Source organism: Eptesicus fuscus, chromosome 18, assembly GCF_027574615.1.
Source record: "Eptesicus fuscus isolate TK198812 chromosome 18, DD_ASM_mEF_20220401, whole genome shotgun sequence".
Lineage (NCBI taxonomy): Eukaryota > Metazoa > Chordata > Mammalia > Chiroptera > Vespertilionidae > Eptesicus > Eptesicus fuscus.
The window spans coordinates 46,195,103-46,218,077 of NC_072490.1; the positions used below are offsets into that span (position 1 = coordinate 46,195,103).

The following is a 22,975-nucleotide window of genomic DNA, read 5'->3' on the forward strand; positions in this document are numbered from 1 at the left end:
AAACCCTTCTATTCTACTTTTTTTAAAAAAAGCCTACTGAGACCTCTTCAATTCTTGCCTTTTCTTGGCTGCCCATCTCCCAGCCATTCCCATTTAGGATGGGATGTCCCGCAAGATTTGGGCAAGACAGTCAGACTTGGCTTTTAAATCCTGACTCTGACACTTGCTGTTTGTGTGACCTGGGCTGGCCGAATCCCCCTCTGAGTCTCCACAAATATTCATAAAATGAGAGCAATGAGAAAACCTACCTCAGGGATATTGTATGCAGCAGGCACTCAATGTCTATTTCTGATCTGTTAATTAAATCAACCTCATCAGAGTATTCTATTAGTTTGAACTTTGAACTTAAGGTCCTTCTGAAAACTCTTTAAGTTAAGGTTGCCACCCCTTTGGATGGATTTCAGAATTTACGTTTACCAGTGCAGCTTAAAGATGATGTATCCGTAGCATGTTTTCAGTTGCAAGGAAGAGAAAATGCTGACCCAAACGGGCATTAATAAGAAAATACATTATGTAAAGGTATGAGGGTTGAGCCACTGGGGGTGTAAGGACCCAGCTTTCCCAGCTCTTTCTCAGCCGCCTCTGGTGGAGGCTATAGCAACTCATGGTCACAGGTTAACTGGAGCAGCAGGTAAATGCATCATGTCCAGACCCAGCAATATCCAGAGGTAGAACAGGGGCCTTTTATTCCAATGTCCTCTTCTTAGGAGCCAGGGAACTTCCCCAGAAACCTCCTATCAGATATATCCTCACATTCCCATGGGCAGAACGGGGTTGCATGCTCGAGCCTAATGGGACCACTGAGATGGAATTAAACCAGTTGGGATGTATCTCTGAGCTAGGGAACTTCTTGGAGGATGGGAGCGTTTCTAAAACTGGATGGTAGTGATGGTTGAATAGCTGTATGAATTTAGAGAAATTCATCAAACTGTACATTTAAAATAGATATATTTTATGGCTGTAAATGACATCTCAAGGAGTAAGAGGAGGAAGAGGAAGATGAGGAGGAGAAGAAAAGGAAAAAGGAAACCATCACCCAGGAAGGGACATGAGGGGCTATGGAGTCCTCATGATGCTTTTTTTAGGACTTGGGTGTTGGCTATAAGGGTATGTCCACTCTGTGAAAATTCATCAAGCCATTCATTTATGCCTTGTGCACTATTGAACCTTATACCCAGTAACAAACTTTACAAAAAGAAAAAAACAGCCCATGGGGACACCATTTTTTCCCAAGGAACAAAAATGTATAACTTTCCCATTTATTATTTTGTAGAATTATATCAGCCTGCCCAACTTAGTTTCGTGATGTTAGGGGGTTAGGTTTGTGCCAGTACAGACAGGGTTACAGGAAGATAGATTTAGCTAACCACACAAGTGCTGTAAGAAGGTCAGTGCACGCCATTGTTCCTTAATCATTCATGGCAGTGATACTCGAGGACAATATTCAACTTGCAACGAAAATAAATGGATGTTTTAAGAGGACTTGGTGGAACAATCACATCATCAGCCTCAAAGAGTCCCCTCTCTCCCAGCCTGGTCCTCCTGCTGTCTGCCAGAGTTTCAATTCTATATTTATCTTTCAAATCAGCAGTATAGCAATTAGTTATTATAATAAGAGCTACCAATTTATTGTGTGCTGCCTTCATGCCAGGCACTGCATTATCAGAGTTTTTCATACTTTAATGGCCTCATTTCATTGTCACAACAACCCTGCCAAGGAGTTGTTTTTTTTCTTTTTGACAGTTGAGGAAACTGAGGCGGAGGCAGGGGAGTGTCCTTGCTGGTGAGTGGCAGAGCCAGAGAGCCAGCTGGGGTCTGACCCAGTGTGCTCTGCTGTGTCTCGGGACCTGGAAATAAAGGACACGTGTGACAGAATTCTGAATCCGAATCCTGGCTCTTCACAGGGTTACTATAGTTACTTCTCTGCATGACACTCTCCTTTTTTTTTCTTCTTTTTTCTGGGTAACAATGGATCCACTGTTCACCACTAAGGTGCTGAACCCCCACCATCATCACAAAACTCAAGGGACATTATAATAGGTTTAAAATAACGTTCCTGTCTTTTAATCATACCCTTTATTTCAGAAGCTTCCGGAACATTAACAGGTCCCGTACTATGGCAGCTTTACAAATGTTGTTACTTACACCTTGTGTTAAACATAGGAGCTCACTAAAGGCAACACAGCTATATTTCAGAGCTCTGCAAACTCCTTGACAAAAGGGATGCATTTGGGAGGCGGGGTGGTGCAGGGGTGCTCCCTCACTAGGTAGGTGAAGGGGGTGGGCATCCAGGCAGGAAGACAGCAGGAAACAGTGGCCTTGAACCTGGAGAGACCCAGTCTAGGAGGGACAGGGCAGGAGGGCAGGAGCTGTGCTGTCTTTGCAGGGGAATTTGGCTCTTGCTAAACTTGCAAACACGTGCAGACAAAGTGGTTTGGATTAGGAATGGGGCAGGACAACCAAGTACTAACACGCACGCATATTGCCAAGCATTTAGAGCCGTGAGCTGTCAGGGAGGGCGAGAACGCAGGATCAGGATCCGGAGCCGTCTCGCCTCCTCGTGCCAGTTGGCCGTGCTACGGCCACACAGCTTTATTCCCTTTTGACATATGAGGACGCTCAAGGCCGGTGACTTCTCAGATGTGGCACTGAGACACTCATGGGACTAAAGGCAGAAGCCAGAGCTGCTGATTCCTGGTCAGATCCATTCTCTCTAATTACAGTCATAATGGTGAAGGGGATGATGCCATCCAAGGACGACCACAGGGCCTCGCTCTCAACACTGGTGAGAACCAGATTCCTCCCCCTGGCTCTGTAGCTCCCAGCAGAGTCCTGGAAGCTGATTAAAGAGAAGATCAGAAATAATAGGTAATTAGAAACCTTATAAAAAGGAAAAATGCTCTCGTCAAACTCGCCAAAGCGCCTCCATGGCTGGAAGTGGGGGAGGCACTGGAAACTGCTGGCTGCAAGGGCGGCATGTGCCAGAGGCCGGGCGAGTGTGCAGAGGGGCTGGGCCGGTCCCTGGAGAGGAAGCAGGGAGACTGGTTAGAAATGTTTCCCAGGCAGGGCAGCCAGTGAGGAAAAGGCTGAGGAACGTCTTTTTTCAGGCTTAAGAGAACCTGTGCTTGGTGAAACCAGTGGCACAAGGACCAAAGGGGACTGGTGGGGAGAAAGGGAGTCTCTCTCTCTCTCTCTCTCTCTCTCTCTCTCTCTCTCTCTCTCTCTCTCTCTCTCTCTCTCTCTCTCTCTCACACACACACACACACACACAGACAGGAGACAGAGCCCACCACCAAGAGAGGCAGAGGAAGTGGGCTTCTCCACTGGCCAGGTCCTTGGCTGTTCAGAATACTCCACGAGGGGCAGTTGGAAGGAGCTCAGCAAAGTCTTGGTCCAGATAATCCATGCAGTTAGCCGCTTTAGGATCCCTCACCTTCTGGGGTCCCTAGGGACCAGCCCCAACTTGGGAGGGGCTGTGGGAGGCCATTGGATGGCCTCAGGTGGGCTGAGGGTAGGTTCAGCCACCAGGTGCTTAAACTTCCACAGCTCTCTGGGCCGTGGAGCCGTACCCCCAACCTTTGGGGTCACCTCCTTACCCAGGGGATCCTCACAGTCCATGGCTGAGGCCTACACTTCCTCCCTGCTCCCCACGGGGGCCTTGCATTTGTATGCCCAAGAGGCTGTTTTGGAAAAATCCTTAAAGGGACACAGACTGCTTCTTTTTGCATTCCTGCTCCACCAACCACAAGACTTCCTGAGGCTGAGGGGGTGGGGGTGGGTGGGTCGGGGGCTCTAACTGACCCAGACTAGGCAGGGGGTAGAGGTGGGGTGGGAAGGAGAGCTCCCCACTGTGGGTAATCAGCCAAGAGATGCATCCCATTTCCTGGGCCAAGTTTCATTTGCTAGTTCCTTTCCCCATCTTGTTTACTTTTTCTCTTTGGTGCTCTTTCATTTCTCTACTCAGTAAACCTGAGTGGCCATTTCCTGTGGCCAGGTTGGCCCAGGTGAGAAGAGACACTCTGGGCGAAGACTGAGTCGCAGTTTCCTGCCAAGGAGGTCACATTCTAGTTGGTAATGGACAATTTCAAAACACAGTGAGCGTTCATGCTGAGTAGGGGCAAGCAGGGGAGGGGTTTGGGAGCCTGGGATGGGGGTGAGCAGACCAAGGAGGTGAGGGTGGAGGCCAGGGAGATCTCCTGGAGGAGGCAGAACTGGTGCTGGTTCCTACTAGGGTTTCCAGGTAAAATACAGACGCTTGTACTTAATGCAATACTTGTGACGTACTTACATTAAACAGATTATTTGTTGTTTACCTGAAATTCAAAAGGAACCGAGTGTCCTGTATTTTTATTTGTTAAATCTGGTGACCCTAGTTCCTGATGAACATACAGGAATTTGCTGAGTAAATTGGAGGGTAGGGGGGAAGGGCATCCCTGTAGAAGGAACAGCATGTGCAAAGACCCGGAGGGGAGGGATCCCAGGCTTCATTTAAGGAACTGAACATTATCCAGTGGCTGGGTGTGGTGTGTTAAGTGCCAGGCTCACCGTGAAGTTCTAGGGTGCTGTTGTTGGCCAGACAGACAGACACAGCTTCTGCTCTCAGGAAGCTCACAGTTCACTGAGAAGCAGTGAGGTGAGGAGAGAGGACAGGCACTGTGGAACTTAGAGCCGAGGACATCAGCCTGGCTGGGAGGTCAGGAAAGGCCTCTCTGAGTAGGTGACAATCTGCTGAAGATGGGGAGATAGGCATGCCAAGAGCTTGGGGAAGAGTATTTTAGGCTAAGGGAACGGCATAGCAGAGGCCCTGAAGTGAAAAAAAAAAAAAAAAAAATTTGCAGTAGGTCCCAGATACCAAAATGTGGCCAGAGGGGCTGGGGCCCCACAGAGAGAGAAGAGGGACAGAGGAGGAGGCTGGAATAGGGGCCAGGGGCCAGATCACACCGGAGGGAATTTGGGCTGGATCCTGAATGCAATAGGAGCCTTGGAAGGAGTTTAAAGCAGAGTGACACACTAGCTCTGTGTTCTTAAAGGTGACTCATGCCGGAGAGAGGAGGGCAGATGGGCATTGTGGGGGCCGAGAGAATGAGGGAGGCCAGAGAGGAGCTACTGCAGATGTCCTGGATGGACAAGTGGGTGGCTTGGCCCAGCATGATGTGGTGGAGATGGAGGGAGAAGGAGAGGAAACCCAGGCTGCACTGAGGAGGAAGACTTGGCAGGGCTGGGGTATCTGGCACTAGGAAGTGAGGGGTGGGAGGAGCAGTCATGACTCAAAGCTTCTGGGCTGGACAGATGGGAGGACGGTGGCATCATTTGCTGAGCTGAGCTGGGAGCCTGGGAGGTTTGGGGGTGGTAGGCGAGAGGGTTCAGGCTTGCACATTTTGAAGGTGAGGAGGCTGGTGGTGGACCATTGGAGGATGGACTGTGAAAGCAGAAAAAATGTGGGGAGCTGGGCAGAGCTGTGGTCAAAGCTCACGTCTCCCACTCGGCTGTGTCACCTTGAGCAATGACTTCACCTCTCCTTGCCTGTTTTTTTATATGTACCTGGGATGATGTGGGCAACCTGCACTCAGAGCTGTGGTGAAGGTGTGATGGGCAACCTCCAAGATACAGTAACCCCATCGATTCTCACCTCCTGGTATTCACGGCCTTGTGTGGCGACCCCCACACTGTAATAGGGCTGGTCTGTGAGACCACAAGACTCCAGGTATGTCCCTTTCAAGGCTAAGTTAGAAAAGACCTTGTGGTTTCCTGTTCTCAGTTAAATCACTTGCTTTGGGCGATGCCAGCTGCCATGTTGTCAGGAGAGGCTCCCGTGAAGAGGAACTACTGCTCCTCCTGAAAACTACAGGAGTGAGCTTAGATGCGAATCCTCCTGCCCCAGCCAAGCCTTCAGATGACTGCAGCCCCAGCTGACATCTAGGCTGCAAGGTCTGCTACCTACCTCATCTACTTCCAAATTCTTGACTCACAGAAACCGTGAGATAAGATATGTTTGTTGTTTTAAGTCCTTAGATTTTGGGGTAATTTATTATGTGGTGACAGAGAACTGACCCATTAGGTAAAAGCACTTAGCACAGTCCCTGGCACATAGTTGGGGCCACAGAATATGCATCTGTAGGTCTGGAGTTGAGGAGAGAGAGGCCTGGGCTGGAAATATGGGTTTGGAAACCTTTTGGCTTAGAGACAATAATGGAATCCATGGAAGCGGCTGAATCAGTCCACAGAGAGGAGGAGACAGAGAGGAGATGATGGCCTTGACCAGAGCCTGGACATGAAGGTGGGTAACGTCAGAGAGGACCGTGTCTATGAGGCTGAGAGGAGGTGCTACAGAGGCAGGAGGAAGACTAGAGCAGGGCTCGGAAGAGTCTGTCTCTCAGAGGGTGTGGTCAACACATCACCCAGGGAGGCCTGAGGGGGGAGATCTGAGGTGGTTCTTTTGGATTCAGCAACAAGATTCCTGGTAACCCCATAAGAGCTGTGTGGTGGAGAGGTGGGCCCTGAGGCCAGGTTGAATGTTGTGGGTTGGGGTGTCAGTATAAACGCTTTCCACCCCTAAGCCCCAAACCAAGATGATTTATAGAAGAAATCTATAGGAAATCCAAATTACAGGAAACTTCAGTCTTACAGAAGCTGCTCTAGTAAAAAACTAATACATCATCAAAGTAAGTTTATTCCAGAAATGCATGGATAGTTTACTGTAACAAAATCCACGATTGTAATACATTACATTAGGGTGAAAAATCCCACATTTGATACATTTCAACGCCCATTCATAACACAGCAGAATAGTGTTTTTTTTACACCAATAAAAGATATCTATAAAAAAGCCGAAACCGGTTTGGCTCAGTGGATAGAGCGTCTCTCTGCGGACTGGAGGGTCCCAGGTTCGATTCCGGTCGAGGGCATGTGCATTGGTTGCGGGCACATCCCCAGGTGGGGGGTGTGCAGGAGGCAGCTGGTCGATGTCTCTCTCTCATCGATGTTTCTAGCTTTCCCTCTCCCTTCTTCTCTGTAAAAAATCAATAAAATATATTTAAAAAAAAAGATATCTATAAAAAACCTACAACAAACATCATATTCAATGGTGACATGTTAGAAACAGTCAAGAACAAGACAGAAATGCCCACTATCATTACTGCAATTCAACATTGTGCTAGAGACTTTAGTTAGTGAGTAAAACAAGGAAACGGAAATAAAAACAGGCAGAAGATACTAAACTGTCACTACTTGAAGACTCCATGATTACTTACACAGAAAATTCAAGAGAGCCTATAAACTTAGAACTAAAAAAGAGTTCAAGTTTGCAAAATGCAAGATTATTAATTAAAAGCCAACCACATTTCAATAACCATCAATCAATACACTATAAAACATAAATTTGAAAATATAATTTATAATAGCAATAAAAACTTTAAGAGCTATGTAAGAATAGTTTTGTGAAAACCACTGACACAGTTCATTCCTCTCAGTTTTTAGTTGGGGAAATAGAAGCTCTGAGAGAGGAAATGACTTTTCAAAGGACACCCCGATAAGCCAGGGGCAGGTCTGGATTTTTCAGTGGCACCAAATCCTAGAGATCTGAGTGTTGAATAATTTTGGTATTGTCTTTCTTTTGTTAAAAAACAAAACAAAAACAAAACTCTGATTTAAAAAATATTTTTCTGATTGTAAACTCAATATTGATTTTAAAAAATATAGGAAATTCGGAAGAACATTCAGTAATGTCACTAACATTCCCATGCTACTACCTAGAGAACTATGATCAATGATTTGCTGCATTTCCTTCAAAATATTTGTCTATGTATATGTTTGTAAAAGTAAAATTAGGATTTATCATGCATATCATTTTGTGCACTGCTTACTTTCTCACACATGTTCCTGTAAAATCACCTAGTCTTTTTGAATTTGATAATATAGCACCCAATTATGCTGATGAAGCATATGTCATTTATTTGACCTATCAATTTAAGTTTTCAGAGAAAAACCAAGTATCAGATCTGTGATAATCATTGGATAAAAGTTACACCTCAGAGCCAGCTCACGCACATGCAGACTGAAACAGGCGAGCTTCTAAGGCCGGCGGTTATCCTGGTGGAGAAGAAATGGCAAAACCATCGGTCCCCCCAGGAAGGGGACAGAGATCTGGTTTGCAGGAGCGAATGGGATTTTGAAGGAGCCTATTCTTGGAGGCAAATTAGGTCTGAGACTTTTACCTCATTCCCCACCCTCTGCAGTCTTGGCTTCCTTCCTGGTGAAAAGAGGACAGTATGGTGCCCAGACTCTAGTAAGACCAGCTCCTTTAGGCCTCAGAGCCTTTGCACTGGTCCTTCCTTTCTGCTGAAGTCAGCTCTGCCCTTCTTCCTACCTGGCTGCCCAGGTTGCCCCTTCAGGCCTGGCAGCCCTTCCCTACCCTGCCCACCAGGCCTGACAGGTGACCTTATTAGAGTCGCCTGCCCCACGGAGGGCAAGGCCAGGAAGTCCTCTGCCACCAGCAGAGTGTCCAGGTCTTCCTTGGCCATTGCCTCGGAAGCAGAGTCCCTCCCTTTATTCTCCATCTAATTCCTTTTATCCTGCGCCTCCCAACTCATCCTAACTTGTCAGGATTTTGTCCACTGGCTGTTTCCTTGGGGCTTGTCTGTTTTCTTCTCTACTTAGGACCCCCTCCATCTTCCTGGCCGCTGTACCCCCTAGGCCTGGCATACGGTCGGGGCCCCATGCGTGTTCGTGAGAAGACAACGGAACAGCAGGGGGGACCCTAGGTCCGAGGGCGCACGCAGTGAAGGTTGCGGGAGGGCTGGGCTGATCCCCAATCGCAGGCGGAGGCAGGACGTCGGGGCGGGCTCGGGGCGGGGCCTCGGGTTTCGGGGCGGGGCCTGGGGGCGGGGCCTGGGGCTGCGGCGGAGCCGGCCTGACTGCGGCCGGGCTGAGCCCTGGGAAGTGCCTCGCCCCGGCCCCCGGCCTCCCGCACGCGCCGCCGGAAGAGGGCGCCCGCTCTCGTGGCGCCGCGGCTCTGCTGGGAGGCGCCTCCCGCGCCGCGCGGCTGGAGCCGCAACTCCGGGCGCGGGCTCAGTCGTCCCTCCGCCGCCGCCGCCGCTGCCGGGCGCGGGCTCGCTCGTCCTCGCGCTCGTGCTCTCGGCCGCCGGTGTCTACCGGCGCGGCCGCCGCCGCCGTCTGCAGTGAGTGGGGACGGGCCAGGGGTTGGGGGCCTGGGGCCGGGGGGTCGGGCACCGGGAGGAGCGGCCGGCCGAGCGCGGCTGAGAGAACGGGGTGGCGGGGCCGCGCCGAGGGCACCCCGGGAGCCGGGCGGCGCGCTCTGGGGCTGGCACGGGCCCGCGGCTGGCCCCCCGCGGCCGAGCGGCCGGGCTCGGGCGGGGGTTCCGGGCCCGCCCGGCGGGACGCGTGGTGACGGCGTACCCGGCTCGGGCTCCGGTGCGCTCCCCCCGCCCAGGCCCCAGCATCTCCCGTCCCACGCCGGGGCCGCGGCCGGGGTGGGGACTTGGTCTTCGGGGCAGCCGCGGGGCGCCGCCCGGCCGGGCCCCTCGGGGTGCCCGGAAAGGATTGCTGTGGGGGTGCTGCTGCTTAGCCCCGTTTGCCCTAATTTAAAACCTGCGGGAGGGCTTCCGAGCCCCGCCTCGGGGAGTTTCTGCCCCAGACACACTGACTGCGGCTGAGCTTCTCACACCCAGATGTGTGTCAGCCCTGGTATCGCTCCAGGTCAGGGGGAGCCGTGGCCGTGGCCGTGGCCGTGGCCGTGGGGAGCCCTGAGCACCTGCCGCGCCGGCGCTGGTGGAGGCGGTCCCAGGGGTGGACGGGAGAAACGAAACACACCCTGTTTGGATATTCTGCTGAAGTTATCAAGTTTCTGTTCAAGTATAGCAGTTCTAGATCAAGTTCATAAATCCAACTTCAGGACTTGGTGGTAGGCGAGGTTTGGGTGCAGAGAGACCGGGGTGACCCGGTTTGGCTAAGAATGTTGGGGGCGGCCTGAGCGCCCCTTACCTTTTCCCCTGGGCGTGTGCATCTTCCCGCTGCCACCAGTGCCGAGCGCCCGCATGATTCGAGGAGAGGAGGGAAGCCAGGGTTCCGTGTTGAGCACAGGCCTGATGTCTTCAAATGAACCATGTGTATCTAGGAAAAGGAAAACCTTTACCCACGGGGTTGGTAGGGAGAGAGAACTTGGTCTTTGATTGAGAACCATCAGTCCATACTAACACTCCTTTTGGGGAGTGCCCAAGTGGTCAGGACGGTCACAGATGCTATATTCCTTAGGTTTGTGTGATTTGAATTTTCATAAGTCACATTTAACCCAAAGCATCACTACGAAAAGGAATCCTAGGGTGGATCTTTCTATGAATCCCTCAGTGTGTCTTAGATTGTGATATTTGGAGTCTACTTAAGATGGAACACGCATATTTATTTGATTCATCTTAACCTTGGAGATAACCCTGAGTCATGCTTCGAGAAGTTCCCTCTGTGGTCAGGAGCTCAGACGGCCGGCGGTCTCTGTAAAAGCGGGATGCTCCCCTGTACCTGTAGTTCTCCCCTCTGGGGCTCCGGGGAAGAGGGTCTGGGGAGATTGGAAGCGGATTAAGAGGTCTTTGGTATTTGCCCTGTCTTCATGCCAGTGCTCTAAATTACTTGTGTTCACATTCTCAAGTTTCTTAATTTACCATAGAAATTTTGTTTATACTGCCACTAGCATTTTCATATTTGTTTAACGCTTGCCAGTTGACAAATGGTTTTCTATTCATGATCTCGCTTATTTTCTCCTCTGCGAAGAAGCAGCTGGGCATAAAGACTGATTTAATCAGGGTCTCATAAGCGGAATTGGAGCAGAATTGGGATGCAGTCTTCACCCATTCTCTTTCCTCTGCACTGGCCTGCCTGTGACTTCAGAACCCTAGTCCTGACCTGCTACCCTGTAGGTCACTTGTTGCCTTTGTATTGTGCCTAAGTGGTATTACTTTTTTTGGGGAAGGTGCTATTATCCTGTTTCAGCCTGTAGAAACAGGGAGAATAAGAGGCATTTAATGATTTTGTGATTATTTGTGAGAGCTCTTTAGTATGTAGGACAGTTTTCACCTGAGAGAGTCTTCTAGACCACCTGGAGAGGAGAGAGAGAAGAAAGAATTGGCTTTAGGAAAAAACAATCCATCCCTTTAGTGGTGTGGTTAAGGATAACCTGACATCACAATCACATTCTCCTTGTGCACCTGGCTGCTTGTGCCAGCCTGTATGCCAATGTTAACCCAGAAGACTCCTTAGATGTCGCTGGACTCGTTACTATGAAAAGTATTTCACTTTCAAACTCCCACGTTCCAACAACAGAGGAATTCAGTACAAAGGTAATTTGCAGGTATGCACAGATGGAATTTATTGAGTCTTCTGAATGCCAGGCACGAAGATTTAATCGAAAGGCATTTTAAAAGGGCTGCCTGGAAACTTTGGAAAGGCAGTAGCTATAGGTTTTTATTATTATTCAAGTTTGGAGGACAGTGTGTATTGCAATCTGTAGGTTGTTAGATAGGAGTAGAACTTTTACCCTAGAGCCGTGGTTGGCAAACTGCGACTCGCGAGCCACATGCGGCTCTTCGGCCCCTTGAGTGTGGCTCTTCCACAAAATACCACGGCCTGGGCGAGTCTATTTTGAAGAAGTGGCGTTAGAAGAAGTTTAAGTTTAAAAAATTTGGCTCTCAAAAAAAATTTCAATCGTTGTACTGTTGATATTTGGCTCTGTTGACTAATGAGTTTGCCGACCATTGCCCTAGAGAATTCTTAGTCTGTACCTGAAGTGATAGACCCAGAATCTTTGAGTTAAATTAGTTCAGCATAACCATGAAGCCTGTAATTGCAATTCTGCAGTAGTGAGGAAAATGGCTTTCAGGGGTTCTGAGGTTTTTCTTTTAAGGTATTGCTTAATTGTGCATTTTCCAGATTTGCTACTTTCAGAAAATTCTTAGCATGTTCTCTTAAGGCTTTTATAAATTCTTTAGCATTTTCCTTAATTATCTGCTAACAGAATTTATACATTAGTTATAATTAACATTTGGAGCTTAAACATGGTCGATTATTTAGTACTGTTTTATATTTTTAGGGAATGGTCACCCAGTTTTTGCCATAAGAATTTTATTTGGGCCAAAGGTCAGATTTTTCCAGGTGAACTGATTTTACAAGTTCTGGAGCCTTTCTTTGAACTTTATAATTGCGCTTGTTGCATCTACTGTTGTTTAAAACGGTCTGTTAGTAAGGCAGGTCACTTTAAAGGAAAATTTTTTTCATTGTTATCTTCATAATCTTCATTCCTGGCAAATTTTCTGAAATACTAGGTTTTTCTTTGTCTTAATCAAGTAAAACAAGCCTGTTTGATGTCCATTTCAAGATCTTCCTTCTGCGGCCCATCTTGTGGTCATTTAGCTTCTCATAAAGCCCTCCCTTGGAGACTGCCAGAAGGGAGAGAAGATGAAAAGAAAATAAATCATTTTCTAATTGTTAGCAGCTCTGGAAAATGATTTAGAAGAGATGGAAGCTGTTCTGGAAATTCTTTTGGATTATGGTCTATTTCATTCATCTGCCTTGTTTCTCAGATGTTCCTAATAGTTATCAATTCAGAGGGCAATGATTCAGCTATTGGAAGACCAGGAATCTTCCAGCTTTGTTTGGTTTGTTTCCTGCTATATCTAAGCATCTCCACAGAGGATATTTAGCAGTAAGGAGTAAAGATAAAATTGAAGCAACATTATTTTTCCCTTAGAGCTCTTTAGTGAACAATTTGATTTTTTTTGGAATGTTTAGTCATTGTTATTGGAAGTGACGTTATTTTATGTTGATGTATCATATACACAAGTGTAAGGAGGCGTTTGGTTGCTTTTTAAGATTCCCATGATTGCTTTCCTAAGTTATTAAGCTTGAGGGCATTACATCTTTGTACCGGAACGGAACCCTGGATTTGCTGTGGAACAGATTCAGGGGCAGGATCTAATTTTCTTTTTAGGATTGTTTAAGAAGTTATCTTGTTTTGAGTTAGCAGTAAAAAAAGGGAAAAGGTTTAGTAGTGGACAGACCTTGTGTAACAGCTGTCACACTGATGGTGTCTGCTTTGTTTCCTTGTCCTGGTCCTCATTTCTCATTTCACCATTTGGACACTGCTGTACTGGAGTTCTGTTCTTTACTTACAGACAGGACGGCAGCCTTCAGCCACACTAGGGCAGGCATGTCAGACTCGAGGCCCATGGGCCGCATGTGGCCCACAACGAATATTTTTTTGGCCCAGCCAATATAACGGTATGTAAGAAACGTTTTAATAAAAATTTAGTAACTTAATTTTTACATTATCTTGTTGTACATAATTATTAATAATGAACTACAATGTTCACTAAAGACTGATGACTATAATCGTGTTGCATTCATCTCCCTCACTCGCCTTAAGCGCAGCCACTAATACTAGCAGCGAATATTTTAGCAGCCAATTGCCCTGTCATTAGTCTTGGACTGACTCGTTTGGTGTGCACAACAGGAAATATTTCACTTTCGGAGAACAAGAGAAATAGGTTTATTTGCCTTACGCTTATTAATTTGTACAGTTATTTAGTGTCTGGTGAGTTAATGTTCAAGAAAAAATATTAGTTTTTATTAAAATGTTCTATTATTTTATGTTAATGATTACTCATTTATTTCAGCCCTTTGTATTCATGTCTCTATTGAAATAAACCTACGTTTCTATGAAAATTGAAGCTTTTGTTTCTTTGCGGCCCACATAAACTTTAACCTTGTTTATTTGGCCCGTGTTAGCCTTCGAGTTTGACAGGCTTGCACTAGGGAGTAGATTCTTGATGGTTTGCCTCAGGGGAATTTTTACAAACCTGTTATGACTGCGCGCTTAAACTGAGTGACTGTTAACATTTGTAACTAAAACCTTAGAAAGTGGATAAGGTTAATAGATAGCTGAAGGAGGTCTAAAGTTAATCCTTTTAGTTTCTTGCTTTTTGGGTTCTCTTCCTTCTGTTTCTGCCCAAGGAGGGGATTCATGGAAAGATCTAAACTAGGAGTCAGAAAACTCAAGCTCGTCATCAGCTCTTTCCAGCTACGAGGCCTAGAGCAAATCCCTATCTGCTGTTTGTTTATTTTGAGTCTATAAAATGGGGATAGTAATTCCTGCACTGCTTGCTGTATCAGGAATGTTGTGTGTGTGGGGGGTGGGGGGGAGGAGAGGGGAGAGAAAGGCCCTCTCCCCCTTTTACTTAAATGTTTCTTCATTCCAGAATCCCTTCTCAGGTTGTCCAGCTATTCCTGCAGAGGTCTACTGAGCGAGTTCTTCCCAGAAGTCCTCCATTTTTCCATTTGGAACTGTTCTTGCTCTCTCTTCCTTCTAGAAGGCCTCTGGCAGTCTGTATGTTCAATAGCACTTTGAAGTCTGGGCTGTACTTCAGGTGTTGCATGTTGCCTTTCTTCATAGCTTGAAGGCAGGGATTGTACTTTTCCTGTTTCCTGTATCCACATTGCACCTAAGTCTACTGACCTACAGTAAATGTTGTTTGAAATATTTTTGAGGCTGTCAGGAATGAATGCTTTTGGTGATGGGAAGATGCCAGAGAGGGGCATCTTACAAAACCTTCGGATGACTGGTCTTTTAGATTGTTACTTACCTGTCTGTTTTATCAGTAACTGAATCAGATGCTAATAATACAAATTGGTAAAGCCTGTGGGTGTTTTTGTTTTGTTTTTTGTTCTCTTTACTTCAAAATACTGTTTGTGAAACAAGTCAGGAATGAAAGCTTGTCACAACAGCCCTGAATCTGACATTTGTTCTATTTCTCACCCTATAGCATGTGGAGGCCTATCTATATCCAACTGCTGAGTGTGGTATTAGAATAAAAACTGACTGCGCTGTCTGGCCCACATTTTAGCTTGTTTGCTTTGAAGAATTTTTGAGGTGGAGAAATAGATGCTTCAGGCTCTGATTTCAGCCCATGCTGTGCTATGCAAATGTTCTCTACATGCCTGACTGACCTTTTGAGAAAGAGCCTTTGTGATCGTCTGTAACCAGGCCTGTTCTGGGAATAGTGTGCCAGATTCCTCTGAAAGTGGGAAAAGGGAATCTGTTTAAAGACCACAGAAAGAAGCCAGTGCTTTTCCAATAAGTCCACGCTGCTTATTGTCTCTTGCCAGAGCTCTTGAAATTGCTTTGCTGGTTGATTGGGGGAATGATGTGTGTGAGAGGGTACTGACTGAAGCAGTTCAGTAGCTGGGAAACTGTTTGCTTAAGTGATTTGGAATTGTAGGTAAATTCAAACTGGCATCATTAGTATCTGGTGTTTATCACTGTCTTCAGGCTGACTCTCCCAAGTGCCAGCTGAGTGACTCAAACTGATTTGTAAGGTTCTTTTTGCCCCAAAATTTGCTTTAATGGTTTGGCATTTAAATTATTTTCTACTAGTGGCCCGGTGCACGCAATTCGTGCACATTAAAAGGGGATTAATTAGAGGAAATAATTTAATATTGCTATTTGCCCTTTCTCTATAATAGAAGTGTCAGAGATGAAAGAAAATTAGTAAAATGTATATGAAAACCTTCCTCCTGTCAGAGTCCGGGGTGCACTACGGGACCCAGAGTCAAGTCCCCGCCCACCCACATGCGCCTCAAAATCGCATGAGACCCAGACCTGGCCGGCCGCCCCCCATTCGGCTAGATCCAGACCTGGCCAGTCCCACTCTTGTCAAGCCCCACCGGGCAGGGGGCGTAGCCTCAGGTTCCCTGGCCCAGCGCCAGGACGGGGGGCATGGCCTGAGGTCCCCCAGCCCATACCAGGGTGGGGGGTGTGCATTGAGGTCCCTCATCAAGCCCCGCTGGGTTGGGGGCATGGCCTGAGGTTCTCCATCAAGCCCTGCCAGGCAGGGGGCCGCAGCCTCAGGTCCCCCGGGCCAGCACCTGGAGGGGGGCGCAGCCTCAGGTCCCCCATCAAGCCCCGCTGGGTGGGGGGCATGGCCTGAGGTCCTTCATCAAGCCCTGCCAGGCAGGGGGGCACAGTCTCAGGTTCCCCGGGCCAGCACCGGCAGGGGGGCGCAGCCTCTGGTCCCCGGTCAAGCCCCACAGGGCGGGGGGCGCGGCCTGAGTTCCCCGACCCCGCAATGGGGGTGCACCTTGAGGTCCCCCGTCAAGCCCCTCTGGGTGGGGGGCACGGCTTTCGGTTTTCTGTCAAGCCCCGCCTGGTGGGGGGCACGGCCTGAGTTCCCCCGACCCAGCACTGGGGGTGCACCTTGAGGTCCCCTGTCAAGCCCCACTGGGTGGAGGGCAGGACCTGAGGTCCCCTGTCAAGCCCAGCCAGGCAGGGGGGTGCAGCCTCAGGTCCCCTGGCCTGGTGCTGGGGTGAGGGGCACGGCCTTAGGTCTCCCGTCAAGCCCCGCCGGGTTGGGGGTGCAGTCTGAGGTCCCCTGGCCTGGCGTGGGAGTAGCAGCCTGAGGTCCCCTAGCCCAGCACCAGGATGGGAAGCTCACCTTGAGGTCCCCTGTTAAGCCCCGCCGGGCGGGGGCATGGCCTCAGGTCCCCTGGCCTGGCACCAGGACAGGGGTGCAACCTGAGGTCCCTGTCAAGCCCTGCCGGGTGGGGGGGTGCGGCCTGAGGTCCCTGTCAAGCCCCACGGGGGCGGGGGAGGGTGTAGCCTCAGGTCCCTGCTGATTGCTCGTTAAGGCTCCTTATGGGAACTTGGCCTCAGCTGTGGGTGCAGCCATCTTTGTGATGGAGTGATGGTCAATTAGCATATTCCCTCTTTATTAGATAGAATTTGTTTTGATTATTGTATAAATGAAATGTATCAGTATTAAAAGTATATTTAGTTTTTTATGTTATGAAAGAAATACCATTCTGATGGTATTTCTCTTGCAAAGTGAGACTGGTATCTTGGAGGTCTAAGGTTTTTAATGCTTTTACTGAGAATTTTAGTTTGTACAGCTGAAATGCTGATGAAAAAGAGGTCCCCCCCCCCCCCACCTTTCTCTTAAACAACCTTTTTGGTAAGGATCATGATAGGTTTGTACAAGGATAAGGTTGTAGAGTTAATCATAATGTTCTTCCATAGAAATTCTAAAAATTGAATTTTCAGAGAAGATAGGAAGAATTTGAATGACTAATTTCCTTCCTAGGCTCTTCCTTGTTCCCTGAGTATAGGATAATTCTTTTCTTTTTTTTAATATATACTTTATTGATTTTTTACAGAGAGGAAGGGAGAGGGATAGAGAGTTAGAAACATGGATGAGAGAGAAACATCGACCAGCTGCCTCCTGCACACCCCGCACTGGGGATGTGCCCGCAACCAAGGTACATGCCCTTGACCAGAATCGAACCTGGGACCTTTCAGTCCGCAGGCCGATGCTCTATCCACTAAGCTAAACCAGTTAGGGCTAGGATAAATTCTTTCTCTGTAGAGATTAGGTGCATGTTGTGGGAAGGATAGAGCGTCCATAGAATGCTCTAAAGCAGCAATTTTCAACCTTTTTCATCTCATGGCACACATAAACTAATTACAAAAATTCTGTGGAACACCAAATTTTATAGGTCAAATCTCGATTCTCAAATGTCTCCCATCTCAAACAATTCAGTTCTTGATGAAGTTGTTCATGTAAAACTTTGCTTCTTACCCTATCTGGTTTGGCTCAGTGGATAGAGCATCAGCCTGCAGACTGAAGGGTCCCAGGTTTGATTCCCGGTCAGGGCACATGCCTGGGTTGTGGACAATCCCCAGTAGAGGGGGCGTGCAGGAGGCAGCCAATCAATGATTCTCTCTCATCATTGATGTTTTTTCTTCTTTTTAAAATATATTTTATTGACTTTTTATAGAGAGGAAGGGAAACATCGATGAGAATGTTTCATCAGCTGCCTCCTGCACGCCCCCTACTGGGGATGTACCCACAACCAAAGTACATGCCCTTGACTGGAATCGAACCTGGGACCTTTCAGTCCAAAGGCCGATGCTCTGTTCACTGAGCCAAACCGGTTAGGCCTCATCATTGATGTTTCTATCTCTCCCTCTCCCTTCCTCTCTGAAATCAATAAAAATATATATTTAAAAAAAAAAAAACAACTTTGGTTCTCGACCCAAAAACCCTTTCATGCTGATACCTGTATGATCAGTCACATGTCTCTCGGGCGACAAAGGAGAGAATGTGTGTGTGAGTCAGTTGACCACTAAATCGCGTGTTGTTAACATCCCAGGAAATTGTGCTATGAAGATTTTTGTGTTTTTTTGCTTTTTGGGGTCTGGAATGGATTAATTCAATTTACATTATTTCTAATGGGAAAAAAATGATTTAGTTTTCCAACAAGTTACTCCTCGAACAGCCTTAGGGAACAAATTAAGTCAGAGAACCGAGATTCCACTGTATATTATATTTTTTGCTGATCTGACAAAAAAAAATAGGTATAATTTAAAAATAAGTATTTTTATTGATTTTAGAGAGAGAAAGGGGAAGGGAGAGAGATAGAAACATCAATGATGAGAGAGAATCATCAGTTGGCTGCATGCCCCTTACTGGGGATTGAGCCGGTAACCTGGGCATGTGCTCTGACCAGAAATCAAACTGTGATCCCCTGGTTCATAGGAATCGAACTGTATCTCTTGGTTCGTTGGTCAAGGCTCAACGACTGAGCAACACCGGCCAGACAAAAGAGGTATAATTTTGATTCATTCAGCTATTGCATATATATTTGTTAATCCTCACCCAAGGATAATTTTCCCCATTAATTTTCTTTTTTTTTTAGAGTGGCAGGGGAGGGGGGGGGAGGGAGAGAGAGAGAGAGAGAGAGAGAGAGAGAGAGAGAGAGAGGGGTAGATATCAATTGGTTGCCTCCCACACGCGCCCCGACCAGGGCTGGGGATTGAACCTGCAACCCAGGTATGCCCTTGACTGGGAATTGAACCTGCAACCCTTTGGTCCAAAGACTGACTCTCTAACCATTGAGCAACCAGCCAGGGCGGCATTGCATATTTTAAAAATTCTTGTAGCACCCTGATTGAAAATCGCTGCTCTAGAGGAATGCTTCCCTAGATGTTTGCCTTGTAGCAGGTTTTAATTGAGCAAAGATGAGTAGTTTTCTCATGTTTCCGCCTGCTCTGTGAAGTGGGAAAATCTTTCCTCTCTGTTTTCATGGTTACATGTGCTGTCTTGTCTTTTTCTCCTCCCAAGTTTCCCTGGAACCTGGGCTCCCCAGACGCAGCGCTGGAGCAGATGGATAATGGAGACTGGGGCTATATGGTGAGATGCTTTTGCAGATGCGTTTTGAAGACTGTCAAATTATTTTTGTACTAGATGCCTGGTGCACGAATTTGTGCACGGGTGGGGTCTGGCCGGCCCACCCTGATTGGGGTGGGGGGGGCGATTGGGGGTAGAGCCGGCCAGGGGGAGGGGCCGCGTCAAACTCCCAGTTGAACTCCCGGTCAAACTCTGGTCGAGGGGACAATTTGCATATTAGCCTTTTATTATATAGGATGCTATATAGGATGTCTTTTCCCCCTTATGTATTCTTAGGTATCATACATCTTGTAAGAATGAAAATTATTGGTGTAACTCCCCTTATTAATTTAGATGTGTTTTGGGGTGTTTGGTGGTTTTATGAAAGCAAACTCAACATAGACTTCAGAGTAACTTTATTTGAGAGAGATCATGACTTTTGGTCTTTAAAGTTTATTGCCGTTAATACTCTTCCTTCATAGAACAGTGACCATGAAAAGGGTGCAGTGGGGAATGGTACAGAGCAGCGGTCGCCAACCTTTTGGACCTCACGGACCACCATGGTCCGCGGACCACCGGTTGCCGACCGCTGGTACAGAGCACATTTCCTTGTGGTGAGGGAGGTTAACCATGGAGAAGTGCCGCTTTTCCCACTTGTACTTTCCTTTTGTGTGCATATCCTCCTGTTTGCCTTTCACTTTGGTAAGAAATATTTTACTTGTCTGGTACCTGAAGTCTGTCAGTCTGTCTTTATAGTGTTTCTTAATATGATTTCTAAAACTGAAGGTATATATTATTTAGAGAAGTTTGCTTTTCAAAACTAAGAGCAGTTTGCAACATTAATGTTACAAAAGTGAATACACTATCAGATTTTGAAATTTGAAAGTTGCTGTTAGCTTTTGGGTATATGAGATGGTGTTGATCAAACTGTGTATTTTAACTTAGTATTTGGCACTGTTATTGCCATGAAAAAGTTAAGATTAGGTCTGCACAAATTTTATCTTTTAAAAAAATTTCATGATTCCCCACCCCCTTTTGAGAGAAGAGAAAACAGAAGAAATATTGAAATAGATTCTTTGAATTATCAAATCTTTTTTTTGGCCTATTTTATGTCAAATTGAGTTAAGAAAAATGACTTATTTTTTTAAAAATGTTTTTTATTGACTTTTTTAGAGTGAGAGGAAGGGAGAGGGAGAGAGAAACAACAAACACCGCCTCCTTCACGCCCCCTACTGGGAATTGAGCCTGAAACCTGGGCATATGCCCTGACCAGGAATCTAACCAGAGACCTCTCTGTGCAGAGACAACACTCAACTAACTGAGCCACACCAGCCAGAACAAGTCTCTTTTTTCGCAGAGAGAAACTTAGTTTATTTTAGTTTGGCCTTTGTCTTTCCCTAATATACTCTCACGACACTTCTCTTTAGATACTGGGGCTGAAATGAAATGGCTTTGGAAGTGATGCCCTGGTTTCTTAGAAGAAATAGTTATCCCCTTTTGAAAGCCTATGTTAGATCCCTGCATCTAGGTGGGTAATCACTGAAAGTAAAGCTGTTTTGCATAACAGGATTGCTAAATACTTACAGTCTGAAGGAATCTTTTGCTTTGCTTGTTACCATTTTTCTTAATTTGTCAAAGTTAGGATTTTAAAAACTTCAGGTGACTAATAATTTTTTACAAAATTTCAGATGACTGACCCAGTCACGTTAAATGTAGGTGGACACTTGTACACAACGTCTCTCACCACATTGACCCGATACCCGGATTCCATGCTTGGAGCCATGTTTGGGGGGGACTTCCCCACAGCTCGAGACCCTCAAGGCAATTACTTCATTGATCGAGATGGACCTCTTTTCAGATATGTCCTCAACTTCTTAAGAACTTCAGAGTTGACCTTACCCCTGGATTTTAAGGAGTTTGATCTGCTTCGAAAAGAAGCAGACTTTTATCAGATTGAGCCCTTGATTCAGTGTCTCAATGACCCGAAGCCTTTGTATCCTATGGATACTTTTGAAGAAGTTGTGGAATTATCAAGTACTCGGAAGCTTTCTAAGTACTCCAATCCAGTAGCTGTCATCATTACCCAGTTAACCATCACCACCAAGGTCCATTCCTTATTAGAAGGAATCTCAAACTATTTTACCAAGTGGAATAAGCACATGATGGACACCAGAGACTGCCAGGTCTCCTTCACCTTCGGGCCCTGTGATTATCACCAGGAAGTGTCTCTTCGGGTCCACCTGATGGAATATATCACAAAACAGGGCTTCACGATCCGCAACACCCGGGTGCATCACATGAGTGAGCGGGCCAATGAGAACACAGTGGAGCACAACTGGACTTTCTGTAGGCTGGCCCGGAAGACAGATGATTGATCTCCATCCCGGGGGAGTTCCTGGACACTGACTCTCCAGGAGATGGAAGAGACTGATTTTTTTTGTGTGTGTGGGATTTAAAAAAAGGTTATTATTATTATTTTTTTTTTGGTATTTATTTGAAGGCATTGAGGAGCAGAAGGAAGTTTTGTGCTTTAGTGGATTCCTCTATGTTTATTCCCTTCACCCTGAGTATGCATGTGCCTGTTCAGAGCCTCCAGATAACTTTTTTATAAAAAGAAGTCTGAAAATTATTATGGTATATAATCAACCCTTAACAGAGCTTTTTTTATTACAGTGCTAAAATGATTTCTGATTAAATGGTCCCTAACTCAACTAGAGGCTCAAAAATATAGGAATGAAAGAATAAACAAGAGTGAGTACTCCTGATGCTTTTGACAAAAATCAAAACATCATGTAGGGTGACCTAGTTTCCAAACCAATAAGCAGTATTGTAATATTAAAAGAAAACTGTTCCAATCATTTAAAAGTACTTGTTAAGTACTGCTTTTTACAGTTATGACAACTGTTTCTCTCTATGCATATAAATCAAGCAACCAAATATCTGTAGCCATGGAAATGTCTGACTAGAAATATTTATATTGAATTCTAAATACAAAATGTCCCTGTGGTAGAAATCTTCGTATGCCTGGTGCAGTATAATCCCCAAGTGTACTGTCTACCAGAAAAAAACTAATAAAAAATGAAATAGAAAAATTAGGTTTATATTTATTGACTATTGTTACTTAAGGGGAAAATCGTATTTCTTGTCTCTAAAGTATGCATTGTTTGTTTTATGTACCAACATACACTGCACTGCCAGAGCACACTTGTATTTGATTCAAGAGGACTCAGCGGTACCTTCGGATGCAGTTTATAGAACTCTGCTGTGTTATTAAGCAGGAATAGATGGAAGTACAATTTGAACAGTGAACATACAATTTGACAGACTTTATCAAGTAGGAATTATGTTGAAGATTAAAGACTTTTCTTCAATAAGCCACCATTTGTTATAGCTCTGAATGTGACCCTTATCCGAGCTTTGTGTTGAGTCTCGGAACAAACTGACTCTTCAGCCACTTTATTCTCTTATACAGGGGAACCTCGGTTCTCAAACTTAGTTCCTTCCGGAAGGCTGTTTGGGAAACAGTTTGTTTGAAAACCAAATCATTTTTCCCCATTAGAAATAATGTAAATTGAATTAATTTGTTTCAGACCACTATAAGCAAAAACACATGAGACTCTTCACAGCACAATTTCCTGAGATGTTAACTTGAGTTTTTGCCATAAACTGACCTACACTCACGCTTTCTCTCCTCTGTTGTCGCCTGAGAGACACATGACTGATCATACAGGTATCAGCATGAAAGGGTTGTTGGG

General features: G+C 46.3%; 1 protein-coding gene across 2 annotated transcripts; it reads left to right on the top strand.

The window, feature by feature from the left end:
* Positions 1-8,948: 8,948 nt before the first annotated feature.
* On the top strand, positions 8,949-22,355 carry KCTD6 (potassium channel tetramerization domain containing 6). Of its 2 annotated transcripts, none has more exons than XM_054708041.1 (3): positions 8,949-9,176; positions 19,176-19,244; positions 20,909-22,355. In XM_054708041.1, the coding sequence occupies exons 2-3, from the start codon at positions 19,218-19,220 to the stop codon at positions 21,593-21,595; spliced, it is 714 nt and encodes a 237-aa protein (XP_054564016.1). In that variant the 5' UTR covers positions 8,949-9,176; positions 19,176-19,217; the 3' UTR covers positions 21,596-22,355. The 2 variants fall into 2 exon arrangements, with proteins under 2 accessions (XP_054564016.1, XP_054564017.1); XM_054708042.1 differs by lacking the exon at positions 8,949-9,176 and adding an exon at positions 18,579-18,660.
* Positions 22,356-22,975: the final 620 nt, after the last annotated feature.

Coding starts and splice junctions, on each gene's coding strand:
- KCTD6 (XM_054708041.1), top strand. CDS start 19,218: ATGGATAATGGAGACTGGGGCTATATG. Junction 19,245..20,908: donor ATGGAGACTGGGGCTATATG/GTGAGATGCTTT, acceptor ACAAAATTTCAG/ATGACTGACCCAGTCACGTT.